The sequence below is a fragment of the Hyposmocoma kahamanoa genome, unplaced genomic scaffold (genome assembly GCF_003589595.1).
Source record: "Hyposmocoma kahamanoa isolate Upper Pololo Valley unplaced genomic scaffold, ASM358959v1 113801, whole genome shotgun sequence".
NCBI classification, from domain to species: Eukaryota; Metazoa; Arthropoda; class Insecta; order Lepidoptera; family Cosmopterigidae; genus Hyposmocoma; species Hyposmocoma kahamanoa.
Genome location: NW_020653382.1, coordinates 7691 through 19515, shown reverse-complemented (window position 1 = coordinate 19515; position 11825 = coordinate 7691). Strand labels below are relative to the sequence as shown.

Below are 11825 nucleotides of genomic sequence, written 5' to 3'. Positions count from 1 at the left end.
CGACCTCGAAAGTTCGTGAAATTACACCTGTTTGTCAAGTTCTATTGAAATCGGTTACCGGAAAGTACGCGAAACCCCTGGTTTACCACACTTCACACATTCCACCTCTAAAATATTTTCTTCAAATTTAAATGGGACCAATACTGAGGTAACCTCTTTCCAACAAAAAAAGAATCATTAAAATCGGTTCACAAATTATCTAAATAATATTATACATGAAAGAGATATAGAACTATATATAAAAGTGTTATCACGAAACATACATACAAAAAAACACAATCGAATTGCCAACCTCCTCCTTTTTTAAAGTCGGTTAAAAGAAATCTCCACTTAGAGAGATGTTTTATGTCAAGGAGAATGTGGCACAGCAAAAGAAGTCTAGAGGATTTTGCATTTGCAATATTGAAGATTTAGTCCCAAAATATCTATTATACATTCAATAACCTTCCTGCTTTCATATAATTTTCTAAGTAGACTATAACTATGTACTTATTATAGGTAAATAAAAGCAATATACATCTTAATAAAAATAGGCTTGACACTTTAAGAATTAATTTTAACTCCGTGCCACTGGCAATAAGAACTATCCAAAGTCTAAAGTATTAAGCTTGACATGCTTCGCTGGTATTTTGTGCAAAGTTATAAGCGACATTACGTAGATTTTTCAGAGGAGCGTGTTTTAGGTTTTAACAATTGTTTTAAAATATTTACGCAATGTTTTAAAATTAAGTTTTGTTTTTAATTATCTTTAGATAAAATTGAATATTGGACGTAAATATTTTAAAATATTAGTCGTCATAACCTAAAAAACACGATCCCTTGAAAAATCGACGAAATGTCGCTTACGCTCTTTCTACAAAACATCGACGATATGAACCTGATATCAATGTTATTATATTACCAGTTATGTATTATTATGTATATGTATAATAATATTTGACTTAACTGTCTTGTTTATCTACATATCGATACCAAGTATCAATTAACGTAAGCGATATTTTGTCGAAAATGAGTTAAATATATAATTGGATTCGGAAGTTCCCGCTCTATCGATTGGTATTATTAAAACTGGGCATTCCTAAATATTTCGTTTATAGCATGAAAGAACAGGAAATTCTAAGAAATTTTGCCCTGACAAAATCAAAATTGGAGCAGAAAGTAAAAAGTTATAGACAGATTCAAAAACATAAAATCGTTTTTGGCTCCCCTGAAAAACCGTGGTTTATTACTTTATACTTCTGCCCCCATAGTATGACTGTGCACAATAGCCGCGACACGCGCTATATAATTGAAATAAGCGCACTATTGGCTATCTAAGTTAGATCTAATTGAGACAGCCGATAGCGCGAGTTTATTTCAATTTCATCGCGCGTGTCGCGACTATCATGCGTAGCCATGCTACGGGGGCTGGTATCGATATATAGAAGCTAATAAACGGTAATTAATTTAATTATTCTGCTAACTCATTGATTAAAGATACTTAGATTACTCGATATACTTAAGGTATCAAATTTACTCAATGCAAATGCGGAGTTCTCCACACAGACATATTTCATGAGCATTGCAGTGAATCTGTTGTTTGGCGTAAACAGGACAACAACATCCTCTGCATCTGAACTTCTGCTAGAAACCTGCAAATGGACGAAAATGAGAATGGAAGCCCTCCTACTATCATTTCAAAAACAACACAAATAGGCCAATACCTTCCTAAGCCCAATAGTCTTACGTCTTCTTAAAATAAATAATAAGTAGCCTTTCTAAGTCCCACTGCTGGACACAGGCCTCCTCTCACAGTGAGAGGACTTGGGCGGCAAATTCACACACGATATTGTCCTTTACTAGAAAGCTCATGGTAAATTTCAAACTAAAATTTCGTGCATAAATTCCGAAAAACTATCTATAGATTATGCTGAATTATCTTACTAATGCAGTAGTCTGTGCATATTCCTCCGCAAGGACTATTTCCAATAAAATCAAAATAGAATAAATTGCAACAGCACTGAAAAGTTCGCAGATAGTTCGGGGGTAACACCGAATTCTTTCTACCAAATGCTTTTTAAGTAGAGCCCAGAGTGGTCGCAAGAAGCTCAGTTTCTCTGAAGTTGACAACATTTTCACAAGTATTATGCAAATAAACTCGTTAATATATTTATTTGACTTGGCAAAAATTCTAATTTTTTATAACGTTTCCATCGAATTCCACGATGACTTTGCCACTGTCAGGGTTCAAAGAGGGTTCATAATGACTATGTACGGTAGTTTTGTAAAAATAATGTAAATATTATAGCGAACGACGCCAACGTCCAGTTGAAGTAAAAATTCAAAATTTCGCGATTTTGTTTTGACAGTTGACATTGACTTTTAAGTGCGGAATACACGTCCGATTTTTCCTTCCGATAGTTGGATCCAATAGTCTGATCCGTCTATCGGAAGGCGTTACATATTTCTTTAAAGACTCGATTCCGAGTCGAAAGTAGCGTCCGATATTTTTGCTGATCCGATTGTCTGAAGGCGCTCTCTCTCTATACTTTTGCGGGGAGACAAAATACACGTCAGATTCTTTCCTCCGATTTGCTGCGTTGCCAATGCTAATTATTAAAAATCCCCAAAAATCAAGGTAAAAAAATTTGAGAGCAAAGTTCATATTCATCATCATGTAATAATATTATTTATGTTCAATATTTTATATTATTATTAATAATTAAATATATGTCAATTAATTAAGAAAATTAAAATGTGACCATATACGTTACTCTTTAATTAGAAATAAACTCAACAAGTTGAATTAATGTTATACCTTAATGTTTAAACTTAATGAGTGGCAAGAGTTGTGGTGTTAAAATACAAACTGCTTGGCTTTGGTTAGCAATAGCTGATTTCTTTTTTTCATACCGGGGACCGGACATAATGTGAGGAAGGGTCGCGCGCTCAACACGCACTGACTGATTATAATGGGAATATGCAACGTTGAAAAAAAAATGATATCGTTCATAGACAAACAAATAAATAGTGTTTTTATCAGTGATCGGGGACATTTTTTCCACATAGTGTCAATACTCACGAAATCTCCAGTCGAGTTGTTTAGTTAGAATTCCCTGCATTTGGGGAATTCCCACAAATTGGCAACACTGTAGTAAGTTCAGAAAAAGGCTGACGTAAAAATTGGACGCATGGACATGTATTGAGTGAATACGATCCCATAGTCGGATCCGGCTGTCAGACACGAAATCGGACATGTATTCCAGCGCTAATTCGTCAACAAAACCCAAAACTTCTATTTTTTTTTTTTTTTTTTTATTAAGGCTTTGGGAAAGCCATCAGCCTAAACATGAAGTTTAATTATGTTTCTGTAAATATGGCCGCCACAAAGAGGATAGGCAATTTGAGGCAGCGTGCTTGGATTGACTCGGGATTCCTTAAAACGGGCCGATACGAGTATTTTAGTTCGAGATTCGTATAATTTCGCGTTTTAATCTTCGATTAAGTCACAATAGCACTATCCTATTCCACTTTAAACTAGATTTCACAAAATATTGAAAGTCAAAATAAAAACACTTTTCCCTCCAAAAGGTCCAGAACGAATCCCCAAAACTTTTTAGTAAACTACGAATTGCTATTGTAAAAAAAAACAATCTTGAACAAATCGGAAATGAAGATGTATGTACCGTTCCCTTAGAGTCCGTTCCAGAGCTTTTCGTTCATTTTGCAGATCACTTGATCAGTCATTCATTCAAAGAAAAACAAAATAGCAACATCGGTTCCGCCATATTGAATAATTTTAGTGATTCGGAAATTATCGTCTGCAATGGAGTCATATTTTTGCTTATCAAATTTTGATTATATTTATGTTGGAAATTCGCCAAAATTATGTGGTTTGTCCATAGTTTCTCATTCCGGTCGCGGTCATTGCAGAAAAGCCTCAGTCGTTTGACAAAATTCGCCTGAGAATATTATTGTTTGCAAATTCTCTGTCGCCGACCCTGGAGACATCTTGTGATAAAAAAGGCATCATTGCAGCTGGTTACTCCGCTGTACGAGTTCGTCTTCACGTGAAACGTTAGGGAAAATAAATTACTGGTGCTATTTAGAGGTCTGCAATCATGGATGTATCGTGGGGTACGTGGTGTTTTTACGCAGTTAATATTGATTTTTTTAGTTTCGAAGCAAATGTATGATGTCATTGTGTGAATTTTCCAGACTCGGATAATTTTGAGCCTAAACTTCCGACCACGTTGACTTCGTCGAATAAATGGGCGGGCGAAGACGAGGAGGAGATCGTCAAGGTTAGTGTTTGGATGCCAAATAGTAAAACGTTGGCACAAAATAATTTGTTAGGGCGTTTCGCGTAGTGAACTGAACATAACCTCAATGTTATTGCCTACGTGTTGACGACAGCCCTTGTTTCCAGGAAAGTTGGGAGGACGAGGAAGAAGAAAAGAAAGATGAGGAAAAAAAAGAAGTAGTCCCTCCCCCCCCAAAGCCTAAAAAGAAAATAGATAAAATAGCAGAAAAAGAGGTAAGTTGAATGTGTTAACATATGCCTCCTAGAGTGTTTTACAAGGCCATGATATCAAGTTGGCAGAGCTTGTTTAGTTTAACAAGTTGTTTCTAGGTCAATTAGGAAATTGTTACCACCTGGACCTTGAATTTTAATATAGATCGAAAGAATGTTAAGTGATAGTATACCTAATTAGATATCCAATTTTTATAATTCCACAGATAAAAATGTCATTTGGTGTACACATTCAAAAATTATATTAGCACCTACATACCAGATGGCATGTTTTGTGAGAGAGTTATTGTAAAATATTAACAACTTTGTAGTACTACTAACATCTTTAACACAACATTTGTTCCTTGACTTATCAGATATTAAACGTTTCGTAGTTCAAACGCACTAGCATCCTCACCAACTACCCCCATTTCTGCTCCTGTGTTTTGCATGTGACATATTTTTGTACTAAAGTAAAAATTGATGAATTATCACATATGTTATAGAAGTGAAGGAACAAGAGACGTTGTTGATGACGTTAGTAATACAGTCATGTGACATTGTTTGTATTAACCCTACACATAAAATGTGATGGCTATAAAAATGCGGAAATTAATTATTGTGACTTTCTCAAATTGGGGAATTCAGTATTCTATGAGTACAATTGTAATGATATTGGGGATGTTACCCAATATAAGCACTCCAAATTCACTACTAAAAATCATAGTTAACTCCTATTTTATTTATTTATTAAGTCTTATACGTTGAGTTAGAAATACTTTTTACATTACAATTTTATATTGCATTTTAAATTTTTACATTATATCTCTTAACTCAGCATTCCTCTTAGCATAAGCCTCCTACAGATCTACCCAGTGCGCTCTTATCAGTAACTACTCCAACATGGTCCAGCTTCAGCTCATCCTTCCATCTTTGATGTTGACACCCTCAGTTACATTTTCCATCATGTGGGTACCAATTGGTGACTACTTTGGTCCATTTTTCACTCCTATTACCTCCACTCAAATTTTGGATCTTCCTAAACTATGATTAGAAGAGAGAGACTGTTTCCTCTAATTGTTCTTACCAGGAAACAATAAACTGGAGGAGGTTAACCACTAAATATACTGCACACTTTGGCAAGTTTTCTTGAGACAGGAATCCACAGAATGCTGAGTTTATGCATACAACATTGGCAATTTAATGGGCAATTCAATAAAATAAAATTAATTATCAACTGGCATTTATTCTTAAATTTCTAGCGCCAAGAACGTGAGAAAGCAGAACGGCTAGCCATGGAGAAGTTGGTCGAGAATCTGACACCTGAAGAGAGGTTGGCTGAGAAGCTCCGTCAACAGAAATTACAGGAGGAATCTGATCTCCGACTTGCAATGGAGACATTTGGTAAGTAAACACGCATTTTTGTTTTACCTAATCAATTGTAAAGATTTTTACTCAAAGTTCAAATACTATAATAACGGAACTTTCAAAATTTTTTAAGATATTCTGCTATGACACAACGGGTGTATGGCGAACAATTCATAGTGTGTATTATTGATATCATTTGGTTGGAAGATATAGGGAGTGAGGTAGACACCAAGATTTAGTCCTGTAGTTAGCCATGTGCACTAGAATGGGCATGGTTGACAAGTCTGCGCAATCTCTGCACTACTAGTTTGTATGTTATGCCTAAAAGGTATTGCATTATGTGAGCTTGTTTATGCATTACGTAAGTATATATTGATAGTTACTGCCAGTCACATGCCTGGCATTACTCTTATCAAATTTTTCTTATTTAGGGTTTCCACTACCTCCTTATCACTTTCCTTTCATCATTATGGACAGGCAACTCAACTAATGTTTCCACTAGTACCGAGAAGTGTGGCCATATCAGAGGCCACTATCACCATGACCAATTAGCGCATTATTGTGACTAATTTAACCACATTGGACTTTGTGTTCTATTATTTATTTTTATTGTTCACTATGTCGTTATTGAAGAGGATAAGTTACCTGCGTTTTTGCAAAAAGATACACTATTTGTAGCTTTTAAAGTTTTATGTTAAACAACTGGAGAAGGCCCTGACCTGAACTGATGGCCCGCATCCCATGAGACAGGGAGGCGAAATTCTGTTGATTGTGTTGTGAAAAGATCAAAGACCTATTTAACTGTTAATAATAATAATATCGCTTATTGCAAATAATTTATCAATTAAAAATTAATTAAATATCAATAAATTATTAATTAATCATCAAATTATTCTGGTATTGTATAATAATAATAATAATATCATTTATTGTCAAATAAATCTTAATAATTGCGTTTATTTACTCTGTGGTATTATTATTATGCATTTCATATTATTAAATTACTTAATTATAATATTATATTTTTATAACATACATAACATATTACTGCCATTCTCAAAACAGCAAATTTTTTCATGTGCGGCCTTTCCTGTCTGTATATAACATTATAAAGAACCACAAATGTATTTAATATAGGAATGCACAATAATAGCTAAAACTACCATACATTCCTCGCTACAATTTCATTCACTTTATGGAAGCTCCGACGCTATTAAACGGAATAACGAAAATATATTTCAAAGAATGTACGGCTTACATTAGAACAAGCATTAGTGTTCAAAATTTTTTAAATTAATTTCTTATAAGATTTAAGACAAAATTTTATGTCATAATAATGCGTTTTTTATTGATGAGTTTCAATTACTGGTTATTTAATGGTGGACTTTTGGTGTTAATTACTGGAGATTTAGAGAAATTCTAGTTAAGGTATTTATTATTTATCCTTACAGGTATATCAGGAGACAGCGGTGGTAGGCTGGATAGCTTCCACCCGACTAACAAGGAGGAGTTCACCGAGTTCTCGGACATGCTCTGCAAAAAAATCAACTTGTACAAGACAAAGGAAGAATTTCCCGTGTTCGTTGAGGAACTTTTTAGGGGTATAATTGTTCAAAGTAAGTTTACCTATAATACAGTTATTTCATAATGTTGCACTCATTAAACTTTCGATAATGTTTATCAAGATATCAAAAGTCACAATAGATACTATAATTTATTTATAGTCTCTAATACTGTGACTGATAAGACTTACTATGCAGCACAAAGAATAAAAGGGTGATATAGCTTTGGAAGAAATCCATCAGTATGCCACAGTACATTTTGTCTTGACTCTCTAATACCAAATTCAACCTGCTGGTTTGAAAAGTCATATCCTGTACATTTATTATATTAAATCAAGTCATGGTGTATGTTTTTGAAGACCTGATGATTTTCAAAAATGCATTCGTATTGTCATTTAGGCTGGTTTTCAAGGTGACGTTTCGTGGGCATATGTACTATTTGCCAGTACATACAGACAGCAGTATATCTCATTCATGCATGCTATACACCTCATTAGGTGTTCTTAAATAATAATATAATAACGCGCACACACTCATAGCCAAGCACTAGGGAAGCCCTGTATCGCGAGTACCATGGACACATACATAAACAACCACTGTATAGGCCCAGTGGAAGTTTAGCGACGTGTGCGACGACGGCTATCGTTTCGTGAAGAGAGATTTTGATTTTTTGTTTTTTAATTTTACGGCTGCGGCCCGCTCGGAGCGCGGGCAGTGTTGCCATGTCTGTACTAGACAACCACAAATTACACCCAAACTCACGAGAGAAATACATGTAGGCCATACAAGTATTTCTCCCGGCACGGGAATCGAACCCGAGACCTATTGTGTGGCAGTCCGACATGGTAACTGTTCGGCCACAGAGGCAGTTAAGTCCAAATAGTATAACCCAACACGTGGTTCACTGTCATAAAACAATCCACATTGAAGTTGGCAACTTGTTCTCTTGACCATTATTCTTTTTTTAATACCATGTAACGGGACGATGCGGCCTGGTGGTAAGCGACACACCTGTCCATAGCAGCTGCAGTGCCACTCAGAGCTTCAAATCGTACTGCCACTGCGCCCGTCACCCTGAGACATAAGTTTACAAGTCGCATGTGCCTGTAATTACACCAGCACCTTACCCTTCTAAACCGGAACGCAGTAATGCTTACAATACTGCTTGGCGGCAGAAATAGATGGATATAGGATTCACAAGCTCTACTGCTACTAATTATGTAGCTAGTAATTCAGTAATTCTTTGATAATTTAGGATATCGTTTTCGAACCTAGGATACTCTATATGTTGGAAGTCTTCGTGTGTCCGTGAACATGTTTGACATGATTAACTTTTTTTTAAATTATTTCTTTTATTTTTCCAGTGCAATCCGCCGACATTCGGAGGATAAAAACGTCTGTGGACAACATTTATATCGAGAAGCAGAAGGCCGAGAAGACCACCAAAAAGCCCGCCAAAGGCAAGGGCAAGGCCAAATTAAAACTTGATAATGAGAATGTGAGTATATAGTAACATATTGGAAACAAACTAATTGAGCCACTGCTTTGTGGTGCTGATTATTTCATTTTAAAAACTGTTTGCACTAGAAATAATCAGTCTTAAATCAGAACACCAGCAATGGTTATGTTTACTTATTCCCAAGTCCAGTTAAAATTATCAAATTATGGACACAGTACTACTTACTACATAACTTAATTATCTTCTATACTATCTCATATTGACAAAATTTACATAACGAACAGAGATAGGGTGTATTACGTTATCTGTTATCTCGTAATGAGGTAAGCGGTAATGTTATCCCTTATCTCACTTTCAGATAAGTATAGATAAATATGTGACCCTAACAATATATCTGAAATTACCCACCATGAGGTTTCAATTTTTGCTATCGACCGTGTCAAATGTGAGCGCAGAAGTGTACTTTGTATGGCACCGCGGAAAACATTATATTTTCATAGTAAAACAAGACTTGGCTTTTTTAGGGTATTTAAGGATGAAATACATATTTTTGTGATAATACAATGGACATATAATTAACCATTTCGGTGTTAACAACTTTTATTACAAAGGAGAAAGCATTTCGTTTAAAATAATCAATATTAGATTATATTCGTTGGTTTTGAGGGCAGTTAGTGTTCTCATATCTTGGGTTCTCGTTTCCCACCAACCGTGTCAGACGCTAAGAAAAAGACTAAAAAGAAAAAGTATTGCTAATGTTTTTCAACTCCTGTATTATTTTTGTTCCAGTCTCATTTGGATCCCGAGACATATGGCACTTTCGAGGACGATTACGACGATTTCATGTAAAAGCAAGCAACACACGGTCACGCTTACAACTCTAAAATGATCCCTACTCCATTATGCACGCCTAGTAAAAAAAAAAACTAGTGTACCCCTAAATACATACTGCTATGTATAATAATAAATATTATTTTGAATTGTGAACCATTTTATTGGTAAGTTCGATTTTTTTACTACGAATGAATTATAATATTTAAAACTGATAGAATATACATGCAAAGGAATTCAGGTACTTTCAAAATGGCGTCTATAACAATCAGAAACAGAGTAATACTTTGAAAATGTTGTTAACTGCCTTATTGTTGGTATTTAATTAATATTTGTTTTTATTCATCACTAACTTACGCATACATACAATATTTCAAATAATCTCAGTAATGAGTACTAAAAAAACCGACCTCAAAAGTCATTCATCCCCTAGTTTGCCACCCTTTGAGAGGAATATTTTTTCAAATTTAAATGGGGTCATTACTGTGGTACCCTCTTTCCAACAAAAAAAAGAACTCACAAATCGCGTAACACATACAAAAAAATATGCAGATGAATTGAGAACCTGCTCCTTTTTTGAAGTCGGTTAATAAAATATATAGCAAATCATAATCTTAAGGATAATTTTAAAGTTGTGAAGCAAAGGTACCAGACTCCTAATTTTCTAAGTCCCGTTTACGACTCAAGCCTTATTATTTGGGTGGTCTTTTTATAATCCCAACACTGTACTGTCCATTATATCCTATGTTCTTTGTTTATTTCTCGTAATTGTTCTATCTTACTTTGTCCATTGACAATATACTGACGTGATAAATAAATAAGAACAATCTATTCAAATTGAAATCTAGTTAACGAGCTAGATAGAATACTTTGTCACAATCTTTCTTATAGCTATTTTTACACTTAGCTAAATTGCATTGTCACAACCGAGCTATAGAATACTTTGTCACAACCTTATACTACCGCCAAGAAGAGACGGAGAACGGGAGACCCCCTGTTTTGTAGTTACAAGCTCTAATTAAAAGCTCGTAATATTGCTGAATTTGAACAATAAACACTACTAATTCCATTTAAAAGTTGAAAACGGACTTACAATTTTATAGAATACTACGTTTGATAAAAGTGGTGTACGCCTTAGGGCGCCTTTAAATTAGATGCTGCTATAAGTGGCTAATTTGACGGCGCTCTAAATACAATTAACGCTATTTTTAATCGTAATTTTTACAGTAACCAAGTTATTAAAAATGGCGTTAATGTCAACATTAATCTCATTCACTATTATTATGCTAAAGTACATTATCTACTTATTATTTTGTTTATGGACATAATAAGAAATTGAACAATAGTTTTTAATTTACGGCTATCAACCAATATAGCTAAACCTTACAAATTCTTGTGTTTTAATAGGCTACGTTATATATTTTTATTGCCTATGTATAAAGGTTCTTATTATACACTATAATTAATAAATTATTCGTAGTTATACATTAGGTGTATGTCCTTTGTGTATCTGTTAGGAGCCCGGTACCTCTCGTATAGCTTAAACATTATGAAATGTAATATACAGTCGTTTCATTCTATGGTTACGGTCCGATGTTATGTTATATAGAATAATAAATTTTTTTATTGTGATATTCTAAATAATCATTTACCCCTTTCGTCTATTACACCACTTCTGCCACCCAAGACACGTGGTATGCGGTAAGATGTGGTATATACCTGCTATCTAATTATTATCAGAACATTAGACCTAATAGATTTTCTTGCAATATTAAAACTCATTTTGTTAGCGTCAAAAATGACTTGCTGCTAAAAACATAATTCACATGCACTATATAGGTGTCATATGACGTGTGTGCGCATGTAGTAGTTCTAAAACAATTATTTGTAGAAACCCATTAGAAACCAATCTTTCTATTTGTAATAATATAAAACAAAAGATAAAATAACTTAACGTGTGCTCATCCAGTTCTCACAGAGGGCCAATGAAATCTACAAAAGTATTAAGTTTGCGTATAATAATTTAGTTTGTAATAGTTTCGTTAAACTGTCTTCTTTAATTAGTAATTACAGATCGATTAGTGACTTTTTAAAATTCTTACAAATACATTCT

The 11825-nt window shown here is 34.4% G+C and overlaps 1 protein-coding gene across 1 annotated transcript; it reads left to right on the top strand.

The window, feature by feature from the left end:
- Nucleotides 1-3862: 3862 nt before the first annotated feature.
- Nucleotides 3863-10151, top strand: LOC113239049 (eukaryotic translation initiation factor 3 subunit J-like). Its single transcript, XM_026475917.1, has 7 exons — nt 3863-4116; nt 4198-4283; nt 4409-4516; nt 5755-5896; nt 7312-7476; nt 8787-8920; nt 9671-10151. Exons 1-7 carry the CDS (start codon nt 4101-4103, stop codon nt 9728-9730), a joined length of 711 nt encoding a protein of 236 aa, XP_026331702.1. The 5' UTR covers nt 3863-4100; the 3' UTR covers nt 9731-10151.
- Nucleotides 10152-11825: the final 1674 nt, after the last annotated feature.